The sequence below is a fragment of the Manis javanica genome, chromosome 1 (genome assembly GCF_040802235.1).
Source record: "Manis javanica isolate MJ-LG chromosome 1, MJ_LKY, whole genome shotgun sequence".
Lineage (NCBI taxonomy): Eukaryota > Metazoa > Chordata > Mammalia > Pholidota > Manidae > Manis > Manis javanica.
The window spans coordinates 234,383,372-234,410,818 of NC_133156.1; the positions used below are offsets into that span (position 1 = coordinate 234,383,372).

The window sequence follows — 27,447 nt, forward strand, 5'->3', positions numbered from 1 at the left end:
GTGCTCCTGTGTTGGGTGCATATATATTTATAATGGTTATATCCTCTTGTTGGACTGAGCCCTTTATCATTATGTAATGTCCTTCTTTATTTCTTGTTACTTTCTTTGTTTTGAAGTCTATTTTGTCTGATACTAGTACTGCAACACTTGCTTTTTTCTCCCTATTGTTTGCATGAAATATCTCTTTGCATCCCTTGACTTTTAGTCTGTGCATGTCTTTTGGTTTGAGGTGAGTCTCTTGTAAGCAGCATATAGATGAGTCTTGTTTTTTTATCCATTCAGTGACTCTCTATGTCTTTTGATTGGTGCATTCAGTCCATTAACATTTAGGGTGATTATCGATAGGTATGTACTTATTGCCATTTCAGGCTTTGGATTCATGGTTACCAAAGGTTCCAGGTTACTTTCCTTACCATCTAAGAGTCTAACTTAACTCACTTAGTATGCTGTTACAAACACAATCTAAAGGTTCTTTTCTATTTCTCCTCCTTTTTCTTCCTCCTTCATTCTTTATATATTAGGTATCAAATTCTGTACTTCTTGTCTATCCCTTGATTGACTTTGGGGATAGTTTATTTAATTTTGCATTTGCTTCATAATTAGCAGTTCTACTTTCTTTACTGTGGTTTTATTACCTCTGGTGACAGCTATTCAACCTTAGGAACACTTCCATCTATAGCAGTCCCTCCAAAATAGACTGCAGAGATGGTTTGTGGGAGGTAAATTCTCTCAGCTTTTGCTTATCTGGAAATTGTTTAACCCCACCTTCAAATTTAAATGATAATCTTGCCGGATAAAGTAATCTTGGTTCCAGGCCCTTCTGCTTCATGGCATTAAATACATCATGCCACTCCCTTCTGGCCTGTAAGGTTTCTGGGGAGAAGTCTGATGTTAGCCTGATGGGCTTTCCTTTGTATGTGATCTTCTTTCTGTCTCTGGCTGCTTTTAACAGTCTGTCCTTATTCTTGATCTTTCCCATTTTAATTACTATGTGTCTTGCTGTTGTCTTCCTTGGGTCCCTTGTGTTGGGAGATCTTGGATCTCCATGGCCTGAGAGACTATCTCCTTCGCCAGATTGGGGGAGTTTTCAGCAACTACCTCCTCAAGGACACTTTCTATCCCTTTCTGTCTCTTCTTCTTCTGGTATCCCTATAATGCAAATATTGTTCCGCTTGGATTGGTCACACAGTTCTCTCAATATTCTTTCATTCTTAGAGATCCTTTTTTCTCTCTGTGCCTCAGCTTCTTTGTGTTCCTCTTCTCTAGTTTCTATTTCATTTATTTTCTCCTCCACCGTATCCAACCTGCTTTTAATACCCTCTGTCGTGTTCTTCAACAATTGGATCTCCGACCTGAATTCATTCCTGAGTTCTTGGATATCTTTCCGTACCTCCATTAGAATGTTGATGATTTTTGTTTTGAACTCCCTTTCAGGAAGAGTCACAAGGTCCATATCATTTAAATCTTTCTCGGGAGTTGTATTAATAATTTTACTGTGGACAAGGTTCCTTTGGTGTTTCATGTTTGGATATGGCGCCCTCTAGTGTCCAGAAGCTCTATTCTGGAGCTACTGAGCCCCTGAAGCAATGTCGGGGGTCACAGGGGAGCGGTACTGGGGGTAGGAAAGAGCTGTTCCCCGCCTCCCAGCTGCTGTGCCTGTCTCCACTGCCTGAACTGGTGGGCCGAGCACACAGGTATGTTTTTGTCCCAGAGCAGCCAGATATGGATCCCTGCTTTCCACAAGCAGCCGGAATCCCAGTCTCTCCAGGAACTCTGCCTGTATTAACTTTCCAACCCGGTAGTCATGCGAGTCTCATGAAAGCACCATGAAATATATGTTTGTGTTCCCAGAGCAGATCTCCAGAGCTAGGTACTCAGCAGTCCCAAGCCTTCCACTCCCTCCCTGCTCCCTGTCTCTTCCTCCCGCTGGTGAGGTGGGGTGGGGGAGGGGCTCGTGTCCTGGGAGCCACAGCTCTGGTGCGTTACCCCATTGGCTGAGGTCTGCTCTTTTCTCCGGGTGTGTGCAGTCTGACGCGTCCTCTTTCCTGTTACTCTCTCAGGATTAGTTGCACCAACTACATTTTCTAATTGTATCCCATTTTAGGAGGAAGCCTCTGTCTCTCCTCTCACGCCTACTAATATTTTTTAATTGTTGGCATCATAAATCTGACACCAGTGGGATTATTCTCTAATGTTTAGCAACTTTCTTTTCTCTTAGGGGAAGATACTAGTGTCGTTCTTTTTCTCTTTGTAAATGATTTGTAACTACCTAACCAGACAAAAACCACAAGTTTGCCAATTGCATTTCTTCTTTCAGTGTAATTAATTGAAATGGGTTTTTAATATGGATCCCTACAGAAAGTGGGAAAGAAAATTTCAAATGATTTGTCTGAATTATCACCAGTGAAATGTTGCTATGACAAATTCTTTAACAAATAAAATTTGAACCAAGATACATTATCAAAAAGACGGCAACTTGAATACAAGTTTTCCTGAAGTGTATTCCTTATCAATTAAATACTAAGAATTCCCAATGCTGATGATATAGCATTCTTTCTCCAAAATAAGACTAATTTTAACCTACATTATTTAAGAAATACAAAGAAAATTAGTGTTATTCTGCAAAAAATTCAAGTAGGAGAGAAAATAGAGGTTGCCAAACTTACCAATAATTTGAAAAGGCTGACTCAAAACAAAGTCCATTTGAAGGTATGCCTAGACAATTTAGGATAAAATATTATCTTTATATTTTGTGCTGTCATGTTTTGTTTCAGACTTTATATTTCACAGTCAGCATAGTAAGGATTTTATTTTTTTCAAATCCTATTTGTTTATTTATAATGTAACATACCAATTGAGAGTAGAATGTAATTAGGGACATCAGAGCAGTTGTGGAACTCACCAAGCAACATATGGGGAAGAAGCTGGGGTGTTAGCCTCATCTGGGGTTCAGGGAAGACTTTCTGAGGGAATCATGTCTAAAATGAGGATGAGGTTTGCTAGAGGAGGCATCAAAGGGATACGTTCTAGGCAAAGGAAACGTGAGAAGACTCGGCAGTGAGAGCAGCTTTTGAGGAATTAATGAAGGTTAATGTGGCTGAGCAGAGAGAGCAATGCAGCGAATGGCCCATGATAAGGGGCTGGGGGATCCTGAATGCCCGGGACATAGTTCCTGCCCCAGAAGTGTGATGCGGGAGACAGCCAGGCAGGGAAGTGATCAGTGTACAGGGAAAATGCTAATCTTGAGTATAATACAAATAAAGCACACTGACAGATTTTAAGCAGAGGCATGGTGAGATCAGAACTGTGCTTTAGAAAGATTTCCCCAGCAACGTGCAGGTGACAGTTACCAAAACAACAACAACAACAACAACAAAAACCAGCTGTTTAATTTGACAGTGACAGAGTCCCTTGTAGGTGGGCAGATGAAAGGATGAAAGACAGGGAAATGAATTAGAAGAAGTTGTGATAGTCAAGGAACAATGCCAATGAGGGCAGCAGTGGGGCAGCGGGAACTGGGAGGTGGGAAAGGCTGAAAACGCTTTTTGGGGAGAGCTGACAAGCCTCCGCCCCTACCCAGCCTTCCCTTTGTTGCCTTCTCATTGGGGTTCACCCATGCGTACAGCAATAGCTCATCTTTCCCACAGCTCCTTTTTTGACAGGCTTTATGGGGATTTGCCCTTGCGGGTGTATTTGATGGCCGGCTTCCTCTTTGTTTCCTTTCTGAAGCCGGAGGCAGATACTGTTGCTGAGTGGAGAGCCTGAAGCCAGGATCCAGGGCCAAGGAAAACGTCTGTGAGCGGGCATCTTCCTGGGGGCTTCTGAAAAGCCTGTCAGGTTCTCAACAAAACCTCTCTTTGTTCCATCTGATGTTGCTTAAGATGCATTTTTAGTCTCTGAAGCAGGAGCTTTGGGACTTGGTTACAAATAGCCCCTGTGAAACTGTGACATTCATGTAACCGATGAAGGTGGATTGAGCACCAAGTACTTGATATCCACTGCCTCTAACACAGCAGAATTGCAGGTATGTTGACCCTCCAGGGTCTGGAAGGTTGGTCAGCTGCTGTGGGGCTGGCTCCATCACCTCTTTGGCCAAGAGTCTGTCCTGGCACGTTATCCCCCCTTCCTAAAATATGTACTGATCAGGAAATTAAGAGACCAGGGTTTGCATTGCAGCTGTGCCAGAGTGAAGACAAATTCTGGCACACTAAGACCCCCACCCCTTAAGATCCAATCACCAAGGCAGAACACACCCTACCCCTACTCCTTAAAAGCGGACTTCCTCACCCACGAGCTGCTGCTCCCCACCTCTGGGGGCAGCCATATTCTCTTTCAGGTAATAAAGTCTCTTGCGTGGGCCCGTGTCTCTTGAGTCATTCTGGGGTGAGGAGGGTCGTGGCGAGATACCCTTTCATAGAAACCATCTGCTCGATCTTAGGAAAGTCACCTAACGTCTCGGTTCTCTGTCCCCTCCCCTGTGAAATGAAAGGACTTTACTAAATGATCCCCAAGACCTCTTCCTGCTTGAAGGTTCTTGGAGCCAGACTGTTACATACAGAAAACTAGGGGGGATAGTCCTTGTTACCACCTGTTCTCCTCTTTCACACACGCCTCTTCCTCCAACTCTCTGAGGAGGGTGCGTACATGAGAGAGACTTCAAGATGACCACAAACCACGGGTGACACCTCCAGTGTGAGTCCTGGCCTCGCCATGCCTGCCCGCTCTGACCTCTGGGCTGCTTCCTCCAACCTCCAGTCCTTCCAGAAAGACTCGCTGGGTCTTCCTCCCTCTCAGCCCATGGCTGCTCCTTCACAGACCAGGGCTCCCCCAGCTGCCTGCCCAAACCTTGCCAGCTGGCGTGCTCTGTCCTTACTCTGTCCCCCCATCACTGCGGAGGTGGAGTTCCCCCCTCTTGTCTCCAGTCGCCTCCTCTGTCTGTGTTCGTTCTCCACCTCACCGCGCCAGCCTCCTCACCCTCTACCTGGGGAATCTGCACCTGCCCTGTGGGCTCTTCTCATCAGCATTCGACAACTTAGGGCTCTTCCATCTTCAAAGAAAAAAAGGGAGGAAGAAAGAACAAGAGGAAAGAAAGAATGAAAGAGAGAAAGAGAAAGAAAAAGGAAAGAAGAAACAAAGGAAGGAAGGAAGGAAAGATAGATGGGAGGGAGGGAGAGAAAGGAAAAAATAAGCTCCCAGCCTGTTGCTCATAGTACAGCTCTGCCTTCTGCCTCCCTGGCCACTCCTTAATTACCTTTATTATTGTTGTTTATTTTAAAAACAAAAGCAAAACATGCATACTGCAAACAGTTATGATGGTATCTGCCAGCCCCTTCCACCTGGCCGGGCCTACCTGCTCTCACTCGTGCTCCGGGAACAAACCGGTCTATTCCTGGGCTTCAGCGACCCAAAGTGCCTGCCGCAGCCCCTGCCTTCCCTTAAACTCCATCAACCCAGTCCTGTTCCTCCTGCCTCCATCTTCCGTATCTGTCCTTTGTCTTCATTTTGACTACCACTGGCACAGTTGGGACGAGCACCAGCTGCCCTTTCAGCGACTATGACAACCTCCTAGCCATCCTCTTTGCTCCAATTTGACTCCTTCTCTTATTGTTTAAGATCTAAAAATGCCTATGCTGGAGTGAGATCTATCCTTAGAACGCTGTGACTAGGAAATGTCAGGTTACGGTGGTGACCATTGACTTTATTCGAAGTCCTCAATCTTGAAAGGCTGCATTTAGGGAAGTTAAATTGGCTTCAGTTTAGCTGAGGTGTCCACACTTGGAGACGTGGTGGGGATCAGTTCATTCACCTGGAAAATCAGGAGCTGGACTAGACCAGTGCGGCACAGAGTATGCCAAAAGCCTCAGAATATGCCAAAATCCTCAGAGTTTTTGCTTCTGTAAGTCTCTGGTAGGGCCAGAAAATTTGCATTCTTAAGAAGCTCCCAGACACTGATGCTGACTATTGGTGACAGCTACTAATCTCATAGCCACTAGTTTTATGGCTATTTAAATTAATATTTAAGTTGAATTAAAAATTAAAATTCAGGCACACAGCCACACTTCAGGTGCTTAAAACCACATGTGGCTGGTGGCTTCCACACTGGACAGTGTGGGACATTTCTGTTACTACATGAAGTCCTACGGGACACAGCTATTTCCTCATAGACTCGTGGAGAGGACATATCACCCTTGAGGAGGTAAAATGTCCTTTGACAGGTAAGGCCTTTCAGAATTCCACTTGGCCTATAGTTTAGCCCTAATTTTAAAGACCCAAGGCCCACACCCCATTCTGCTGTGGCACCATTTGCCTCGGGAAGCATGCACAAGAACAGACTGGAAAAGGGAAATGCTGGGATTTCTGTGCCAGGAACTGTGTCTGTGCACCACTGTCAGGCGTGGTGGACAAAACGAACGACTTGGTGGCTGAAGTCCAGTGGCCCTGAACAAGTCACTTAACCTTTCTGAAGCATTTCATCATCTGGAAAGTATTCTAGAAATATCTATACCACAGGGAGATGCGCAAAAAAGCACCTGTCATTCATACCAAATTCAGTTGTTTTTCTCCTCCCTCTGTGCTCCCGTAGCAGGTCATCCACATTCCAGTTTAGTACTTATGCATTCTAGGTGTGTTTCCACCAGCTGAGGGCTGCCGAAGCACAAGGTAAGCCCCCAGTCAGATTGAGTCCCCCCTTCAGCACCTACCCCTGCTGCCGGGCACGTGCTCAGAAACACGTGCAGGTGAAGCCAAGTCATAGTACTGTGTTTGGAGGGCTGTGTCATCGCCCTGACCCACCACAGCTGTGCTCACACTGTGTCTCCGCCTAGAGTGCCTGCCACCTCCATCCTGACCCATGTCCACCTTCTCTCACCTGACCCCGGTGTTGGCTGCAGAAAATCTAGGTGCCCTTCAGTAATCTCCTCGATGATTGATATACCAAATTAATCCATCACCTGCGGAGTCAAATCCTGCCTCTACCACTGCCTACCCAGGACCTTGGGTAATTTTTGTAATCTTGTTAACCTTCATTTTCCTGATCTACAAATTGGGCAAAAAACACCTCTCTTTCAGTTCTGATATAAGACTTACACAAGAAAATGTATGCCAAACGCATAGTCAATTCTGGATTATGTTTTATTTATTAAAAACAGCCATTTCTGATCTCCAGAGTTTGCCTTCTCAGGGACTCTGGTTGGTTAAGGCCTTTTAACTACTCTTGAGAAATTCTCCATTCTGCAACAAAATCCAATCTTCTGAAGACTTCCCCTAAATTATCCTTTATTTCAAGTCATTCACTTAGCAAACCTTTATGGAGCACTTACTATCTGCCAGGCATTGTGCTAGATGATGAGATACAAAGGGTAGAGAATGGCTCCAACCTGGAGAAGTTCATAATCTAGTGGGGACCCAACTTCCTCCAGAAGCCTTCCCTGCCTCACCTTAGGGTGGGTTGAAGCCCCTGGTCTACCAGGTCTGGGGTACTGCCCTCCACCCTGTATTTACCACATTGCTTTGCCTTTTATTTCAAACGTGTGCTTGTCCCTCTTCTAAGTATTCTATGCTCATTAATTCACTTAATCCTCACAGCAACCGTAAAACGTAAGTACATCATTATTCCCATTTAACAAATGAGGAAACTGAGGCACAAAGCCACTAAATAACTGCTGAAGGTCTTGTAAATACAGGTAGAGGGAGCGGGGCTTTGAAAACACATCTCTGTAACCAGCTTTAAATGTTCCGTTTAATCTGTTTCCTTCACTGGAATTTGAGATTATGCCAAATTCAAATGAATATCTCCTGTACCCTTCGCAATATCTGGCACAACAGGTAATCAATACTGCATTCATCAAATGAAAAAAAAAGAAAGGAAGGAAAGAAGAAAAGGGGGGAAAGGAGAGAAAGAAGCACACAAATAAACAATCCCACAGTGGTTTGGTTACCAACATTTACTGGGCATCAATACTGAACAAGTGCCTAAGATGGGCAGACGGAGCCCAAGGATAAATTAACATCCCTGCTCGCTCAGAACGTTCAGTAATCGGTGCGTTAGTGTCAAGAATTCTCAGGCGACAACCGCGTCTTCCCGGTGGCCTCCTTCCTCTCGCCCCGTTCCGTTCCTCTAAAGTTCCTGTTCCACCGCTTCCTTTCCCTTCGCCATCCCCTCCCTGGATTTCGTGGTCCGAGGTTTCCGGGACTCCGGCGCCGGCGACGAGAGGATCAGTGCGTGGGAGCGCTCCGGCCGCGGCAGGCATGCGCAGTGGGGGCGGTGCACTGCGCATGCGGGAAGATGGCGGGCCTGGCGTCCTGAGTGCAATGGGTCACCCCGCTCCGGTCCCTTCTGCGTCGTAGCTCCGGGGCCCTGGGGCAGTGGAGCCTTGGCTCGGGGCCAACCTAGCCAGTGGCGCTTCCGAGCAGGCCGCGGGCCCGGTTTGCTTGGCCTCGGGGAACCGGCGTGTTGGGCGCGGCGCCCGCCCGGAGCGGGAGAAGGCGGGAGAGCCCGCAGGGTGCGAGGGCGCGGGGCGGCCGGCCGGGCAGCATGAGTCAGCAGCGGCCCGCGCGGAGGCTGCCCAGCCTGCTGGTGGACCCGGCGGAGGAGACGGTGCGCCGCCGCTGCCGAGACCCCATCAACGTGGAGGGCCTGCTGGTAAGCTCGGGGAGTGGGGCGGGGTGGGGGCTCGGGCCCAGCCGCCGCTCCCCTTCCCTGGGGAGCCGGACCCGCTGCCCTCGGGGTCGTGCGCTCCCCCTGGGCCGGGCCCGTGGCTGCTCCTCAGGTCCCCCCTCCCCCCCCAGCCCTCCGGCAGCCCATCGCATCGTGCGAACCAAAGCGACCGTGGGCATGCACTTGCCTTCTTGAAACACTTGCCCTCGGACGTACAGTCAGTCTTCTTGTCTTTTTCCTCGGGATTACAGAACACTTCTGCAGAAAATTGACCAATTTTATGTTAGACGGTCATGTTTTTCTGTCTCCACTGGACCTTCAATATATCTCTGCAACCTGTTGTACTGTGGACGTCTCACATGCTTCTACTTAACTGCAGTCATGTGAAGCCCTGTCCACACCTCACGTCTCCCACCCTACAGCACCTTTAGCGTGTTAACCTCTCTCCTGTTGACAGAGAAAATGGGGGATAGGGCTTCCTTTCTACAAGAGGTTAATTTCCCCTGTTCTTGCTGTAGGTTAGACGCCGGGCATTCTCCTTGGTACCCAGGGCCGTTGATGAATCCGTCATTTTCCATTTCTCCCCGTATTTTCATTTTTTTGTTGTCGGTTTCTTCCCATAAGTAACTAAACATTTATCAAAGTCAATATGCCCAGTTCCCAAGGGTATTCAGTGCTCAAAAATAATATATGAGTATAATCTCTCATTTAATTTCTCACAGCAGTCCTGTGGGATTATTATTCTTGTTTTACAATTGCCAAAATATACACTTGGAGATGTCAAGTGGCTTGTCCATAGCTAGATAGTATGTACAAGTCTGTATTTAACTTCACAATGTCTGATTCAGATTATAAATTCTTTACTAAAACTGCATCGTAAATCCATCCCCATCTTAAAAAGATCCCTTCCTTAATTCCATATACTCTTCCATTTACTGTGTCTCTTCCTCTTCACAGCCATACTTTTGAAAAAATTGTTTGCGTCATCACTATCTGCTTGCTCACCTCTCCTTAACCACCTTAACCCCCACTGCCTGGGGATGTGTGGCTTCAACATAACTTTTAAGACTGTTCTGACCAAGGTCACCAACAACTATCAATTCCAGCAGCTATTTCACTTCTTAGCTGTTTCTTTTGACACCATTAACCACTCACTTTTTTTTTGTATCATTAATATACAGTTACATGAGCAACATTGTGGTTACTAGATTGCCTTACCACTCACTTTTGTTGGAAACACTGTTGGAATGGCTTCTTTAACCCCACGTACTCGGTGCCCCATTGCTCCTCTGGCCTCTCCTTGTGCTGCTCCTTTGCAAACTCCTCTTTCCTTTCCTTACATCAATGTTGGTGTTAACCGGGGTTTGCTCCTCTGCCTCCTGTACACATTCTTCATGTGGGACGTCATCCTCCACTCTCAGGATATCTGGTACCATCTACACTGGTGTTCTTTGAGAATTTGATACAAGCTCTGAACGCTGGAAGATTGGATTTTGCACTTGAAATCAAAAGATACATGCCTTGTAGTCTTAGATAGTCTAATCCACTCTGTTACTTCCAGTCACCATGTTGTAACGACTCCCAAATCTGTAAATCCAACTTGAGCTTTCCAGCTGTCTACTAAACATCTCTCCTGGGATTCCAAATTCCTATTACTTACCAATGCTTGCCACTACTAACCATCCTATTGCAGTGTTTTCCTGATTCTCATCTTGCTTCCTGACTTTTCTATACATTTTCCACATAGTAACCACCACAATGATCTTTTTAAAGCATATTTCTGATCATGTCATTTGGCTTAAAGAAATTATCATGGTTCCCAAGTGTTCCCAGGATAGGGCAGAAACATCTTAAAATCAGGCCTCTGGGTTTATCTTTCTGAACTGCTTATACATGCTAATTTTCATACTTCCATATTCCTTTGGACCACTACCTAGTCATACTCCCCTTTCCCATAAAAAGTCTTCAAATACACAAACACACACACAGTTGTTACTTCCCATGGTTTTTAAGGTCTAGATTTGTATAGGTCAGTAGTCTGAAGTCTTCCCTGATCTCTCAAGACTGAAATAGGTCCATTTGCGCTCCAAACCACCCGGTGCTTACTTAGCCCTCTTTGCAGCATGTAAGTCAGGTCCCAGAGTGTAGCAACTCTGTCCATTACATTGTTACATCCCCAGCACATTTGGTAAATAGTTATTGAGTGATGAAATAGATACTTTGTAAATGTTTGAATGTATGAGTATTTATTTTTCCTGCCTGTAAAATGCGAATTTGAACACCTATATCAGTTTTTTTAATTGGCTCTGACTGAAAATATATAATAAGCTGTGTATCACTATGCAATTAGGTATGTGTCTGGCTGTTTGCGATTCTGTGGGTCAGTGGCTTGAAATCTATGGAATTTTGAGAAGGGAGAAAATAGTATTGGCTAGAGGTGGAACTTAGTCTGCGCATTGCAAAACTTTTTGAATGAGAGAGGAGAATACAGTCACCCTGGAGAAAGGTGTGCTTCCGAAGAGTTCTTAAAGGGGTATTACTCCCCCCAGTCAGGCAGTTGGTACAAAGAGGAATCTGGATAGAGAAATTTTTAACCAATTGAGAGGCACTGCTTAAGATTTTAGTCTGCAAGTCTCACCTTTTATTCCTTTCTTTCTCCTTTGAGTTCTCAAAGTTTAAAGTATGTGGGTCTTGAGATGGGGGACATGGGGCAGTAGCAAAATAGCTTGCAGTGTGCTTGGACTTACCCACCAGGAGCTGCTGTGTCCTGCAGAGCCACCTGCTCTGAGATCTTCCCTAGTCATTTTCAGTTTTGGAGCATTTCCCAGCTAAGAGCAAACAGGCTAGAAAATACACCTGAACAAGAGAGACACACACACACAATGTGAAGATTGAAAGGGAAAGCTTCTTAGGTAGTCCGAGATTTGACTACTGGGCTCTCCCTCTGCGTCCCCACAAGGAAATCATCTGAGTGTAACCTCTCAGTGAGGCGTCCTTAAGAGAATAGAAATGGTGGCCCTGCCCACACAAGGATGGGCTGACAGAACTAGAGACAGAAGCATCGAGGCTGCCACCTGGGCAGGTCTGTCCTGCAGCAAGTTGCGGGACCATTCCTCTGAGGACCACTACCCTAAAGATGCTGAAAGGTCAAAAACAAGTGTCTTGCGCAGGAGCCACTTTGGAAAGGCTCACATTGGCCTTAATCTCAACAGTGTGAGCCTCAAAATAACAGATTTTATCCTAGAATAAAAGAAGCCAGGCTCCTAAGGTGTAGGTCTGTAAGCACAGCTCCTCATCTGTAGACCTGAGAGAGGAAAAGGCCAGCTACCGGACGGACCCCCCTCTCCCAGCACAGCATTTATTAGTGGACCAGCCTTAGCGTAACTGCTGCAGGCTTTTCTTTCATAAAGCAGGAAAGTGGGAGCCGCAGCGGAGGGCGGTGCCGAGCACTGCTGAAACCCATCCTGGCGAACGCTGGAAATTTCCTGATTGGGTCTCAAGACCTGAGAGCAGTTCTCTGTTCTCCCAGCTCTACCCTCTGGCCTCTGAGGTCCACCGTCTGAGTCCTCCTTTCTTTTTCATGAAAGGTCATACCTCTTTGTAGCTGAGTACTTTCTCCCCAGCTTGCTTCCCGTCAGTAGAATTTGGGGTGTCCAGTGACCTCTTTTCAACTTAAATGGTCTCTATCCCTTTTAGTAGAAGCTGGCAGTGTTTTGCGGATAAAATCCTCAAAACTGTGTGGACCTCTTGTGAATCTTGTTGGGGTTCCGTCAGTAGACAAAAGTCCCACTCAAAGATTTGTTTCTTCAAGATAAACCCTGCTCTCCCTTGGGCTTCTGCTGGGATGGCTGAGGGACAGTGCCCTGAGGCTGCCTGGGGCCCTGTCCTTAGACTGAGCATCTGGAGGCGCCTCGCCAACCCCTCTCTGTGCCTGTCGGGTGCTGCGTGGTGCTCCAAAGCCCCACCTGAGGTCTCGGGTCTCTGGGACAGGCGCGCATTCACTGCACCCGTAGGCGGTGCTCTGCCAGTGGGGCCTTCCGGCTGGTCCTTCTCAGAAGTCATTCCTTAGTGCTTGCTTCTGGAGAAGCAGAGTTTTTAAAGCTCCTTTTTGCTTAACATCCTTTCCTCAATTTTTCTTTCTCACATTTTACTATGAGCTGCAAAATCAGCACCTTCCATGGAAATCACCTCGGTTAGATCGCGCATTCATCAGCATCTCTCCGCATAATTGCAGTTGACAGCGTGGCTAAATGCTAGCAGACCACGGATCCCCCTCCTCCAGTTGCTCATAGGTTCTTCCCTCCCTTTTGAGCCCTCCTTGCATTGTCCTCAAAGCCCAGATTTCTACTGACAGTTTTTTTCAAGACTACTTAGCCTTGAACAGAATGTCCTAAAACATTAACATTTGGGAATTGGGTGAAGGAGACCTCGTAATTCTCAGTACTATTGCTGTACCTTTTCCAAAGGCTGAGAAAATAAGATAATGTGTCTCTCTGAAAGGAGCTCCCACAACCAGTCTGTCAGGGAGGAGGGGCTTCTGTTCATCAGTGAGTGGGAGCCCTGCTCAGCCCTACCGCCTGGCTCGGTTTCCTCGTGCCTCCGAGGGTCCATACGAGGGTACAGAGCCTCGTCAGCCCCCTGGGGCCAGGCACGCTGCTCTGGGCTGAGGGGCCTAAATGACTTGGAGCCAAGGGCAGGGGGTGCACTTCCTTGAATCTTTTTTTTTAAATAGCTCACTGACTTTTGTGAGGAAATACGTATTCTGATTTTAAAGCCACTTCAAAAAGAAAAGTCCTTTCTCGTTCCATCTACTCCCAGAAAAGCCCCTAGCTACCTGCTGAATGCAGTTCACCAAAGTCAGAGTAACTGGAAGGCTTGCCGTGCTGAGTCTATCCGGAGGATAAATGCTTTATTAGAAAACAGCAGATGGGGCTTCCTCTTCTTTCCTATCCTTCACTGTGTGTCCTTGTGTCTGTAAACACTCATTGTTTCCTAGTTATAAGTTACTAACCAGTGAAAAGTCATCTATGACGAGGTACTGTTTAAATCTCCATTGATTAGTTTGACAAATATTTACCAAGTGCCTTGCCTAACTGTGCCAGGCAGTGTTCAAAAAGGAAAACAATAGTAATAGTCACTTGTACTTGCATAGGATCTTACAATTTACAGAATGTCTCATGTAATCTTCACAGTAACTTGGAAAATGGGCAGTAAAGTTTTATCACTACACTGTGTTACAGATAAAGGTTATACTCTCCCAGCATCTAAGAGGTTGCGTGACTGGTAGTCCTGAACCCAGTGTTAAGCCAAGAACCATTTTGTATATAAAGGAGATGAATGTGTCATTACTGTGGGCACTTTGGACATTTCCATAACTGTGGATTTATAAGATTTATACATATTGGGATGTCTGCTCCTGCAGGGCCATGATACTCTTGTAATTCATCCAAGATACAGAGAGAGTATTTTCATACTCAAAGGAAAAAAAAAATGAATGGATGCTGCTGGAGTCGGTTTTCCCACGGATCTCAATATAGCCAATATGGAGTGCAACTACATTTATAGCAAAGAGTGTGGAGAAAAATAAAGTCATACTTTCTCATGTTACTATGCCTAACTGAGGCATTATCCCTGTGCCAGCCTGAAAATAGCAACAGTCTGTTCTCCTAACAGGTAAGGAGATGAGAGAGAAGGGTACAGAACAGAGAAGGTGCCCTTCTAGAATATGCAGAGAGCAGATAGCAAGGCAGCCTATTTGGACACCATTAAGTACTGTGTATGTAGGACTCTAAATGAGGACCACAAGCCTGTCTGCTGCGAGGCACCTGTGAGCTCTGCTGTGTAAACCTTTCTTTGTGCATTCTCAGGACTGTACTAACAATGATAGTTAAGTTTATTCTAACATTATAGTAATGATAGTAGTATGCTCTAGTAACTGATCATAGGCTGAACAGGAAACTCATAAGTAAACCTTAAAATATATGTAACAAATTAGGATTTTTATATGAGTTTCAAATCAATGTGATGAGGACGGATTATTTTTCATTCAAGAATCTTACTACAATAGTTAGACTCTATCTCATATATTAGCAGAAGGGTTAAATGTAAAAATAGCAGTGACAGTTGGTCATATTTGTCTGACATCTGCCTTTAATAGGACTGCCCTTCATGTTTCACTGTTGGATACTGTGTTTGCAAGTTAGTGTTGTCAGCACCGTTTAGAGAGAGCTGGCCAGGCAGTCCCTGTTCCCAAGAGAGGCATTCTCCTCTCTGGTACTGCACGCCCCAGCAGGGCTGCGTTTTCCTCTCACTTCTCACAGCTACATTAATTTTACAGTGGAATTCTGTTTCAGTGGAATCATTTTATATTAAGGTAACTTGCTAATAAATGCTATCATCTCATCATAGATGATACAGCAATCATTATGCCAGTGATTTAACACTGAGATAAAGAGCTGCTTAGCTGCTCACCTTCAGGTTTCCCCATCCCCCCATCTTTTTGCCATATTGCTTCCATACTTAAATTCCTAAACCATGAGCTTGAGTATGTCATACTCTTGTTCAGGAATCTGTGGTGATTCTCCTGATTCTCCATGGTTATGATATAAAGTCCAGATGCCTTAGATGACTTTCATGGGCCTTCCTGTAGAGCATGGTGCTAGCACACCCTTCCAGCTTCAAGTCACCTCATGTTGGCTGCACAGGTGGCTTCTCAAAAGGTGCCATGCATACCTTTGTTCATTTCATTTCCTGCACCAGGAATCCTCCCGAAGCTCCCACAGATTTGGACAAAATCTGGCTTGTCCTTCAAGGCTCAGCTGGGGAGCCCCTCCCCTGTGAATCCTGTGATGTCCTTCCCTGGGAGCATCCTGTTGATTCTTGTCTTAGAGCAGCTTGTGGAATCCTTGTCCCAGTTTTGCCACACCCAATTTCAGGGAGAGTTTTTCCCTTAGACAAGAGCTGAACTTGGTCACAGCCTGCCTGGAGGCACATGACATCATACTTCATTCTAAGCGTGAGGCTACATGAGTTTCTGTTTGCACAGCTTTATCTAAATGCTTTATTTTATTTTTTTGCAAAAAATTCCAAATGTTTACCAGTTGCTGTAGACTTTTATAGCCCATAGGTAGCTGATAAAGTGGTGAGCATTGGGAGTGGAGCTGCTGATTGCCTGATTCAGGAACTTCAGCGCTTTTTATTAATCTAATACTGAAGCTGCTAGTTACATATCATCCATTTTTTCCCATTGTTAGAAAAGCTGTTTTTACTTTAATTATAATGGGAATACATGGCTGCCTGTGAAAGTTTATGAGCAAATTTTTTGGAGCCACTTGCACTTAAGTAGCAAGGGGTAAGCATTTGTTAGTGTGGACATATCTTACACCTCTGTCGAACTTTCCAGAGTCATGGACAGGGTCCTAGTCATCTTTGTATTCCTTTTTGTCCTCAGTACCTCATGCAAACAATAATATCTATTTAGTAATAAATTATACAGAGATATCATTCCCTTGTCCCATCTCCCCACCCCACCCACACCCCTTTTCCTCTGGCTCCTACTTCCAGACTTACAGAAGCCTGTGCAGCTTTAGAAACCTAACTCTGAGATTGTCAGATGTGACCACAGAGTAGCTGCAGTTTGGAAGGGCTGCTTTTCTCATACCCAAGTATTACTGCGGGGTTGGGGGGTGGGAACCCACTATATCATCCAGTAAAATGCTGTTCATTTGCATTGCTGTTTTTGAATTACTAAGTTAAATGTCTGTATCTTCTTTTTTCTAGCCATCAAAAATAAGGATTAATTTAGAAGATAATGTACAATATGTGTCCATGAGAAGTAAGTTGATTCTTGAATAGGTTTTGGGTTTTGTAGTTTGAATTTCATATGATTTAAATGATTTATTTTAAATGTGCATGAGTTAATAAGAAACTTAAAGGTATTATTTGTACACTGAAATATAAAGCTTGGAACTTCAGCAAAAACTCCTGAGGTTGTGGGGTGAAAAATGTGCACAAATGCCAGTTTATTTTCCATTACTTGGAAATGTCCTTTTGCAAATAGGATGGTCTGTGTTTAAGGATACTTTCCCAAAGTTCAGTGACAGCAGTAATTTGTTGCCATCAGCAGAACTGAAGGCAGTTTGGCAACAAGTGTGGGGACAGTCTTCTGTCCTCCGGTCCCTTTTGTCCTTCACTCTTGTCTGCTGCTCCTGCGGTGGCTCGGCATTCAGTCGGTGAAAGGAGAGGGAATGCCAGTCGCTCTAGTTCCCTGTCCTTCTGGAAGTTGTTACAGTAGATCGCCCCCCATCCCAGTTTCCTTTCAGTTTGGTTCTAATCTCTGTGGGTAGGTGGAGCATAGATGCTGGCAGGTAAATCTTAACATCAGCCTGTCATGGCCCCTCAACTCTGCCAGTCTCACCCGTAGTGGGCCCCACGCTTGGCCAGTCTTACATTTGAAGGGTTTCCTGCATCTGTCCAGTACACGACTTACAGTCATGTCTAACATTTACTGAGCTTGTACAGTTCCTGGCCCTGGGTTAAGAACTTTACACGGGTTATTACAACAAACCTTCAACATGGTGTGGATTATTATTCACACTTCATAGCTGAGTAAACTGAAGACAGAGAGTTGAAGTAACGGCACAGTCAGGATTCAGCCGCAGCTCTCTGCCTGAGCCCGGTCTTGACCCCTGTGCGTGCCCGCATCTCTCCCACGCTGACACGGTGGGGTGGCCTCCCAAGTCACTTGTCTGCTTCCAAGCTCTTCTGTCCCCAGTCTTTCATTCAGCTGCCTGTGTCATTTTCTGATTTTTCTGTTACAGAAATGGGATTATGATATCACTCGACTGAAAATTCTTCAGTGATACTCTACTACATATAGAGAAAACCCTGACCCCTCATTTATTTGGTTTTACTTACTTGCATTAAATGTATGAGCACCTCATAACCTTAAATGAAATAAGGCCGTAGGGAATGGACAGACAGAAAGACAAGACCTAGACAGTCACTTCCTGCTCTGCAGCCTCGCCTGCAAGCCCTCCGCTGCCCTTCTCACTGCTAAGGCTGGGTGGGCAGTGGGTTCCCTGTACACCTGTTGTCAGATGCTGCTCTGCCTTTTGACATGTCGCCCCTTGCTCTCCACAGAGCGCAGAGCGGGAAAGCACCTTCCCCTTTACCTTTCTATAGGCTGTTCCCAGCACACTCCCATCAGGAGGTCTGTTTTGTTCCCCACTCCAGTTAGGTTTTATTTCATCTTAACAGGTAACTTGAATACCTGTCTGAGCACCTATCTCGGTACTGTGATAGAGTTCCGTACTACAGTGTGGAACACCTTTGATTGAAGACCTTTTTAGTTATGTTTTTTTCTTCAGCAACTGTCATGTTACAGGTGTTCAATTAATATCCATTATTTAGAAAACAATTAGCAGGATAGGAATATACTTGTCCTGAGCATATAAGACCATGTCTTATTAGTAGTTAAGTGTGATTAAATGTATGTTTATTAAAGTTAGAATTTAAGTATAGGAGTGATCTCCTCAGAGAAAACATTTAAATTAGAAAATACATATTTTTGTTCTTGGAGTAACCATTAGTGTCATATTCTTTAAACAAATATGACATTGTGAGGTACTGGGTGAGGGAATTTCTGGGTGAAGACAGGGTGAATGTTTCTTTTGAAGCATACTAACTGTGGAATACTACAGAAGCAGAAAGAAGAGAAATCATATATTCCACACCGGAACAGCTAAGTTATTTGTATAATTATTTCCCTCTGCACTCCACACATAAAAACTATTGTTCTTTTGGTACCAAATTGGGGAAGATGAAAAGTATGATGACACTCAAGTCTGGCCAGGGCATGAGATGAGGCCCCATGCCCTGCATAAAATTTATAGATTCTACAAGCTGGATAGCAAGTGTAGTAGTGCATATAAAAAGTCCTTAAAATACCTTCTGTTCAACCATTCCACATCTTGGAATTGTGGAAACAAAGGTGCAGACAAAAATTAAGCTACAAGGAGATTCATTGAAGAATTGTACAAAATAGTAAAGTTGGAGACAATTTGAATATCCAGTTTGGGGTTCAGTTTAGCAAATATTCATGCAGTTAAATATTATGTAGCCATTAAGAATAATGTTGAAATACATTTGTTGGCAAACCTGGATGTTACAATACTAAGCTAAAACTAGCAATAGTATGTTCCTATTTTTGTTTTTAAAAACTACGTTCATCTTGACACACTGTGTGTATGTGTGTGTGTGTAGAGGACAGGGTGTGTATGGAAAACCAAAATGATGGTATGTGAGTGAGGGAGTCAGAGAGATGTGCGCCCCTTTATTTGCCTGTCTGTTAGTATCAGATATATGCCACTTTCCCTCAAGGTGTATCATAATTGTCCTAAAAGAAGACTAATTTGAGCTCTTTCAAAAATTTCATCAGACAGGGTTATACTAGAACATGTATAGGAACAGTTGAAACATTTAAAAAAAAGCCAAATCTCTATCTCTGCTTTACAAAAAATGTCTTAACTTGAAGACCAAATAAGAAATTTAATTTTAAAAATCGTTTCTAATCCTGCTTGTAAGAATGGTGTGTTTATAAGTGCACAGCACTTACGCCTGACAAGCTGCAGGAGGAACTTTCTGACCTTTAAGACTTAACATATTTAGTGGCAGCTGGTTGCATATTTCAAATACTCCTTTAAGGCTAGAGCCTTTGTTTACTTGGAATAGGCTAATACATTTTTATCCAGTTTAAGAAATCTATTCCTTAAAAATGAGCTACAAGCCAGAATAAATAAAAAGCACACTGGCATACTACGTATGAAAAAAAAAAATTAGCTACAGTTTGGTCAGTGTGTAAAATTCCTGGAGGTGTCTGTTTATTGAGCAAGAGGAAATAAATGTTTCTTTTTTAATGAGCTGAGAAAGAAATGATAACTTAAAATTTTACTAATGTGTTTGGTTTTGTTTCCCAGAAGCTCTAAAAGTGAAGAGACCTCGTTTTGATGTATCATTGGTTTATTTAACTCGAAAATTTATGGATCTTGTCAGATCTGCTCCTGGGGGTATTCTTGACTTGAACAAGGTCGCCACAAAACTGGGAGTGCGAAAACGAAGGGTATATGACATCACCAACGTCTTAGATGGAATTGATCTGGTTGAAAAAAAATCTAAGAACCATATTCGATGGATGTGAGTTGGTTTCAAGCTTTTCGTGACTTTTTTTTCCTCCCATTACATGGCGGTACCATCCTTAAAACAAACTGGATATTAGCAGTGTTTGGATAATATAAGACAAAGTAAGATGTGACTTCTTGTTAGAAAAGGATTCTATAAAGTTTTCTTAAAGAATTGAAATAATTCTATAATAATTGTCCCAGAAGGTACATAAATATTTTCTTTCTACTTAAGTCTAATTAAGCCAAAGACACAGAATATCATCCCTAAGTTGTGGAAAAGTTGAATGGAATAATGATTAGTTTTAAGATTTTCACTTTTCAAGATCATGTGAAGGGGGCATTTTGACTGTATAGGAGTTGCTTTTTTTTTTTTTTTTAAGTATTTTCTCAGTTCCAGTTTATGATTGATACCAGGGGGAAATCAGGTAAGGTTGCCAAACGGTGGTTCTTGCACTGTAGTACAATAAACACTTAGAGGCCTCCCGCCTCAGGGGTTGTAATTCATTTGTTCTGGGGGAGGCAGGAGTCTACGTTCTTAACTTCCCCAGGTGATTAGGAATCAGGTAGACTCTGGATCACGCTTTGAAATACACTGCCTTGAATGTTAAAAAAAAAAAAAAGACAGTGTCTAAAAAGCAATTGCTGAACACTTAACACATGATTAAGAAGGATCCTGTGGAAGGAAGACCTTATGATACAGACACAGGTGTACATGTAGGGGTGTGTGGACATACGGATAAGAAAAAAATCGCTTATGCTTACAATAGGCAAGTATTTGGATCATTAAGAAACAGTCCCAGTATATAAGTACATAAAAACCTTACAGGTAAATGAAAAATCTACCAACAAAGATCATAAAATAACTCTAAACAATTAACTTAGCTATTAGAGGAAAGGAGTTCATAAAGCAAGTTGCTTTTTCAGTAGTATGAAAATGCAGATTGAAGTCTGATATTTGCTAAATAACATTAAGCAGCACTTCAGGTGTTAATATCAGATTGCATTCTGATCACTAACTGGAATCAGATTTGAAAACTAGCAAGCCAAAGTAAAGCGGCAACGGCCTTTTCCCTCTTTATTTTTCATAAAGGTTGAAGAAGAAGCATGATTATCAGTTGTTGCTCAGGTCATATGTTGGGGTAGACAGACAGTAATAACTAAAGAGACTCCATCTTTTAGGAATAATGAATATAATTACTGTATTCAGATGGAACCAGATAGAACGGGCACAGTCGGGAAAAACAGACTAGAATTTTAGCCAAGGAACTATCTATCTAGCTGACACTCCTTGTTTTCATATGTAAAAATTAAGAGACTAAGAGAGTATAACTAATTAAAAGTCATGCTGGAAGTAGTAGAGCTGGGACTGAAACTGGGTATTATTGAGTCTTAGTTCAGTGCTCAGTAAACTTGCTTAACCTTTCCTAATATTAAGTTCTGTAAGGTGATATATATATATTTTTAAGTCCTGTGTAAGGGACTAGAAGTGGGAACAGAAACCAGTTCGTGTGCAGGAAGAGTAGTGGTTGTGTGGAGTGAAAGGAGAACAGGAGAGAAGTTGAAGGGCCTAGTTTTTTGTCATTATGGGAAACAGTTGATGTAAACATTTGGAAACGTCCCGTAACCTAACTTGAGTTATTCTGTCACCTCCAAGATGTCATTGATTACGATCTTTTTCTTTAAAGAGGGTCTGATCTTGGCAGTTTCGGAGCACTGCCCCAGCAGAAGAAGCTGCAGGAGGAACTTTCTGACTTGTCAGCCATGGAAGATGCTCTGGATGACTTGATCAAGGACTGTGCTCAGCAGCTGTTTGAGTTAACAGATGACAAAGAAAATGAAAGATATCCTTTAACTCTACTTTTTTAAAAAAACTTCCCCTTCCAAAGCAGATAACTATGAACAGGAGGGTCAGCTTGGGGATTTAGTTAATATATTTAAGGTACAAAATTAGACTGTTAGAAATTACAGTGAGTAAAGGTTCAGTAGTATACATATAGCCTTGAACGACACGTCATTCCTGGAGCTTCTTCGTGTGGCATCTGTTCAGGTTAAATGCTGAGCGTGACACCAGGCACATGCCAAGGGTAACATTTGCATTTAAAATTAAAATAGTGGAGCATTCTTGTTTGTTTTTGTAGTCTGAATACGGGAAAGATAGTAAAATATTTGTTGGCTTTTGTTAAATTCATGTTTGCCCTGGTTTGTTAACCGAAGTTTTTTTCTGAGGCAGAATGAATTGCCACTGAAACAGTACTGACCCTGCCATTCCAGTCACCAAGCCGAGTGCAGCCGAACGTCACTGCTGCTCTCGGCTCAGTGTCTCTGGACCGGAGCAGAAGCCTGGTCTTGCCTTCGTGTGTGTCTCCTAGGCTGCTCTGCTGCCCTCTTCCCCTGGTGGCACCTCTAGGAGGTGTCACTGATTCTGAGCCGTCCCATGCTTTAAATTAAACTCCACATCAGTCGGAACTCCTGTTTCCACAATACAGTTATTAGAAGGGAAAAAAATTCTGTTATTGCACCCAATCAAAAGGTCTGTGGGGTAAAAAAAAAAAACGCTGAAGAAACCCAGTAAATCGTGTACTTAGTAAAATTTCAGGCAACACAGTGAAACAATATGAAGAAGATTCAGGTAGGGAAGTGGAAGATCATTTGGGGGGAGGGCAACCCCAGGAGTACATGGTAGTCCTAAAAACTTACTCTCTGAGTTGTTTGCAGTTTTTACAGATATTTTCCACTTGGCATTTTAGGAGATTCTCATTAAAACTCTGAATATTTTTTCCCAAAGGTTCTCATGGTAAGATCTAGCAATGAATGGAGGTTTAAACACCTTCATGAGTTGTGTTTGTGTTAGGGATTCAGACTTTATTAGTATTTTCTCCAGAAATTGCCATTGTCATTACAAAAGTACAGATTAGAGTAGTTCTTTGAGTTATAAATATTTTTTTAAAAAACACTTTATAAAATTTAAGAATTGTTTATAAAATATTCTATATGAAATAGTTTTTTTACTGATTGCTTTCCTTAATTGTGAGTTTGTATCCCATAAAAACTAAAGCTATTCTAACATTACACGTGGAGTCATGTAATATAAGAGCCAAATTATCTCAGTAGCATTCTGCTTAGAGATCCTTGACTGATTTTTACACTAGCATATGTGACGTATCAAGATATTCACAGCATTCAAGCCTTCCATGAACAGATTGTTATTGCAGTTAAAGCTCCAGCAGAAACCAGATTGGATGTTCCAGCTCCCAGAGAAGTAGGTGGCCCTACATTTTTAAGATGTTTTAAAGAGGGAGGCGGGCCAACTGCTTAGGCTATTACTTATTACAGTTCCAGTAATTTAATAATGATTATGTGCATATTAGCTGCATGCCTGAAAATGCTCACAGCCTTTTGAAACATATTTTAATTTGTTCTGAGTAGCACAGCAAATGAGGTAGTCATGATTACTGTCCTCTTAAAGGCGAGGACTCTGAAGCATAGAAAGATTAATTTACTTTCTTGAAATTACACAGTAAGTGACAGACCCAGAATTCAAACCCAGGTAGTTTGGCTTTAGAGTTTGTTCTTAACCATTGTCTTACAATGCTTCTTAGGGGAACCACCAAAAATTGGCCTCCCTAGGGAATTAACTCACCAACACACTCATAAACTAATGAGTAAATGAGAACACTAAGTTTCATTTAAACTGAAAAGTAAATTGCTGTGTAAATGAAAATATTCCTAATAGCTTCCAGCTGCTTAGCACACTCTGTTGCAGGAAAGTTTGTATTAAAAGGTAATTGTCATCAGAAGGTTGCTTGGCAAGGATGGAATCAGAACCAAGGAATGTGGCCATTCTGGGGACAGAGCATCAGTTTCTGACTGCTTGGTAGACCCGTCAGTGTTCCTAGTGATGTCTGCTGCATGCTGTAGGGACTCACCTCCCCCTAGTGAAGAGTTTTCTCGCCGCCCATCTTTCTTTTACCCCCAGAGACCACTGTCCGAGTGGAGCATGCTGTTACTTGACAGTGTGTTGTGAGCAGGTGAAGGGGCTCCTCTCACTCCAGCCCCAGTCACATTGTGACTTCCTGCTGATGGCTGATGTTTCCTAGTTGTTTCACTTGGATTTAGATATGTTCTAAGTCTCCTAGGTAACAGTCCTATTTAACGTGAGTCATTTAACAAATGTTTAAACTTTTTTAAAAAAAACAATTAACCACTAATCTTTCAGCACATCCTTCTTTGGGCCATGGTAGTCTTTTCTGCAGTGACTCACGGCTCTTTCCCTTTATGCTCTGAGCTGCTTCAGACTGTAATTGCCAAATCCCACTGAGCCTTTGGGTCATGACCAGCCCTTCCCTTAGGGTCCCATTTAAAAGCTGATGCCCATGGGCCCTCTTGGCAGCCATTCTCAGCAAGGGGGAGAGTAGGTGGGAGCAGCAGACAAAGCACACTCCATTCAGTGGAGTCCAGCCCCCCCAAAGATCGGGAGATCTAGTGCCGGGGTGCATGGGTGGGCTTCTGGGTCAGATCCAGCCTGGTCTCTTTGAATAACTTTATTGAGACACAGCCGTGGCCACCCGTTTAGTGTGTGGCTCCTTTCGCTCTGGAACGGCAGAACTGTGCAGTTGTGGGGATGCTGTGCCCTGTAAAGCCTAAAGTAGTATCTCACCCTTTACGGAAAATGCTTGCCCACCTCTGATTTGCTGGACTGTGATGTCCTCAGCTGGCTGGCAGTTCTGAGCCACAAATTGGTGTCTTTCATTGTTAGAACTGTGTTGAGTTGTACAAGGTATGCCGCTCACACCACACCACACGTGACCTGGCAGTCCGGAAGCCGAGTGGAAATGTTTTCCAGCCTCGCTGCCGGAGCCAGGAAGCTGTAGGAGGGATGGGCTGGGAGGCTCTGAGGCCCTCCGACAGGCTGTGTCTCGCTGACCTCCGTTCCGGAGCAGTGAGGCGCGGAGCAGGAGGGAGCCCAGGACCCCGCGGGAGGCGAGCAGGGGGCCTTCATGTCCCTGGGAGCTGAGCCCCGCCCCCAGTCATAACAGGAACATTCCTGCTGGCACCGTTCCTTCAGAGGTTAGCAGAATTCGCAGTAGGAGCACCTAATTACCTGATACCTTACAGAGCAAGTATTTTAATTAATCTTGAGTGAATTTAAAAATCCAAAGCATGTGAATAATTATAACTACTTCATAGTAGTCCTTTATGGGCAATTATTTCTTTTAGTGTTTTAAATCACATGAGGTATGTTTTGTCTTGATCTCATCCTCTTACCTCTCCCGAGTGGGAGGGAGAGTGGTCCTGTCAGGTCAGCTCAGTGTCTCCTGTGGTCTGGACGTCTAAACACAGAATCCAGAACACGCTCGAGACGACAGGGTATTTTTAGATTCCTTTGTTGTCAAAACACTGATTTTTTTATGCTCAAGTACAGACTCCTTGAGGGGGTCAACTCCCTCAGTAGAGGAACGTGGACGCCTGAGTACTGAGGGGTTCACGTGGCCCAGAAACTATGCCCGCAGGAACAAGCAGCCTTGGTACCTGTGTGACCTGGCCAGGGGTTCACTGGGGCGAAAGCCAAGCACATCATTCTCTCAAGTATGTGGTGAAAGAAAACGACCTGAATTAAAATTTTCAGAAACGTCCCTTGAAACTTTTGCAGTCCTTGTGAGTGGGGAAGTAGAGTCAGTGCCTTCTGTCCTTCATCGTGGCGTTGTGTGTGCCTTCCACTAGGACTCCATCACGGTGCACATAAGGAGCACCGGGGGCCCCATTGATGTGTACCTGTGTGAGGTGGAGCAGGGCCACTCGAGCAGCGGAGCGGCTGGAGGTCTGGGGACCTCTTCATCTAAGAGCAGACAGCCGGAACACCCTGAGAAAGGTAAACGTACCAGTTTTGTGATTAGGACTGTGATTTTAAATATGTGTGTGTGTGTGTGTGTGTGTGTGTGTGTGTGTGTGTGTAGTGTTATAAGTGCAGATTAGAGTTATTTTTACTCTTCCTAGCCACAAAGATATGAGTTAAACAATTACAAGGTATTTCTGACTATAGTTTACACTATTTCTGACAAGTTCATAGTCAGATTCCATGGTGTTTTGGTGTCAGTGAAAACGCAGAGCTGCAGTTGGCCCATGGGGACCAGCTGGCGTGCTGTCTGTAAGTACAGCCGTCCTCATCTCTGACAGGTGCTTCAGAGGCTTAGTTCCCCTTCATTCTTGGGAGACTTCAAACATTGACCTTCTGCCATTAACATAAGAATGTAGTTCTTGACCAGGGATCTTCCTTTTTTTTTTAAAGCACTCGAATTGTATGTTCTGTTACCTATCTGCCTTTTAAACCCTCACTTAGGAGAATTTCTTTCATTTTGGTTATTTTTCAGAAGAAAATCCTCCACAGAAAAGTGAAGAATTGCTTGAAATGAACAACTGATAGCATTTGAGAATTCGTGTGTGGAGTTTTTTGGGATGAATTATGCATCACATTTGATTCTCAGAGCAATAAGTCATCCACGAAGTTCTCTCGTCTCAGTCAGTAGCATTAAGGCCAGTAGTGTCCTTGAGTAGTTCACTACTTAGATACTGAATAATCATGGTTTCCGTATTTGCAAACAACTCTTTTTATAATTATTCGCTGCTTTTATCAGTGAAATAGAGATCTTGCCTATTGAAATCACTTCCTCACAAAGAGAATCACTAAAACAGATGGTCACGCCTAAAATGGACAGTTCTTCGTGGACTCTGCCCTTCCCTTCAAGGATCATGTGTCGTTATCACAAAGGAAATTGCCTTACACGGGTTCATGTCTGCAATTACTTGTATGTACACTGGATGGATGTACACATGCATCTAAATGTGGTGATGTATATATATCTGTATAATGTTTAGATTACTTATGAAATATGTGTAAGTGAAGCTTTTCACCCCTGTACAGCCAAAATAATGTATATATGGAAAGTAACAGACAAATTCTCTAATTTCTGTGGTATCTATAACTTATTAGAATCCTCTGAATGAGGGTTAGAGAAGTTTTTTCCAAACTTCTATATGTAGAAGTATCATGAATAGTCTACACATATCAAGTTCATGGAATTAATTAAAGTATTTCAATATTGCTCCCAGTGCTAAAATTGAAATCTGATTCTTCTTGAGTTGCTGTGTCTGAGCAGCCTGGTGGGATGCACTCAGGCTTTAGGGGCAAGTGTAGAAATGCCATCAGGTAATGTCTTAATTCATTGCAAGACATGAATTCAATCATGATGAAAATTAGAAACTGTTTTAACCTTTTTGCAAGCAGATTTTACAATGTTTCTGTGCGCGGCCTTGCTCTTCCATCAGAGGAGTTCACTTACTTAACAATGAGTTAGTTGTATGCTGCCCTCTCTTCCAGCTCTAGTCCCACGTTTCCAAGTACCTGGCTATTACTACCTCACTGGGTAAGTCATTTACCACTCTGTGCCTCAGTTTACTCAGTAGTTTACCATTAGACTGTGAGCTCCTTGAGGGACTTTGTCTTAATCATTGTTAAACCCAGAGCCTTGTACTATGCCTGGAACATAAAAAGTGCTCAATAAATGTTTGAATAAATCACTGAGTGAGTGAGTGAATTGTAAAATCAGACAGTAG

General features: G+C 43.6%; 1 protein-coding gene across 1 annotated transcript; it reads left to right on the top strand.

Moving 5' to 3' along the window:
* Positions 1-8,012: 8,012 nt before the first annotated feature.
* E2F6 (E2F transcription factor 6) lies at positions 8,013-27,411 on the top strand. Its single transcript, XM_073216502.1, has 7 exons — positions 8,013-8,641; positions 16,436-16,490; positions 19,633-19,849; positions 21,522-21,677; positions 22,981-23,095; positions 25,558-25,705; positions 26,205-27,411. Exons 1-7 carry the CDS (start codon positions 8,534-8,536, stop codon positions 26,252-26,254), a joined length of 849 nt encoding a protein of 282 aa, XP_073072603.1. The 5' UTR covers positions 8,013-8,533; the 3' UTR covers positions 26,255-27,411.
* The last annotated feature ends 36 nt before the right edge of the window (positions 27,412-27,447 follow it).

Bases quoted from the DNA above. Each gene is read 5' to 3' on its own strand.
- E2F6 (XM_073216502.1), top strand. From the start codon at position 8,534: ATGAGTCAGCAGCGGCCCGCGCGGAGGCTGCCCAGCCTGCTGGTGGAC. The intron at 16,491-19,632 runs GTAAGTTGATTC...TTTGTTTCCCAG, and splicing joins ACAATATGTGTCCATGAGAA to AAGCTCTAAAAGTGAAGAGA. The intron at 19,850-21,521 runs GTGAGTTGGTTT...TTTTCTTTAAAG, and splicing joins AAGAACCATATTCGATGGAT to AGGGTCTGATCTTGGCAGTT.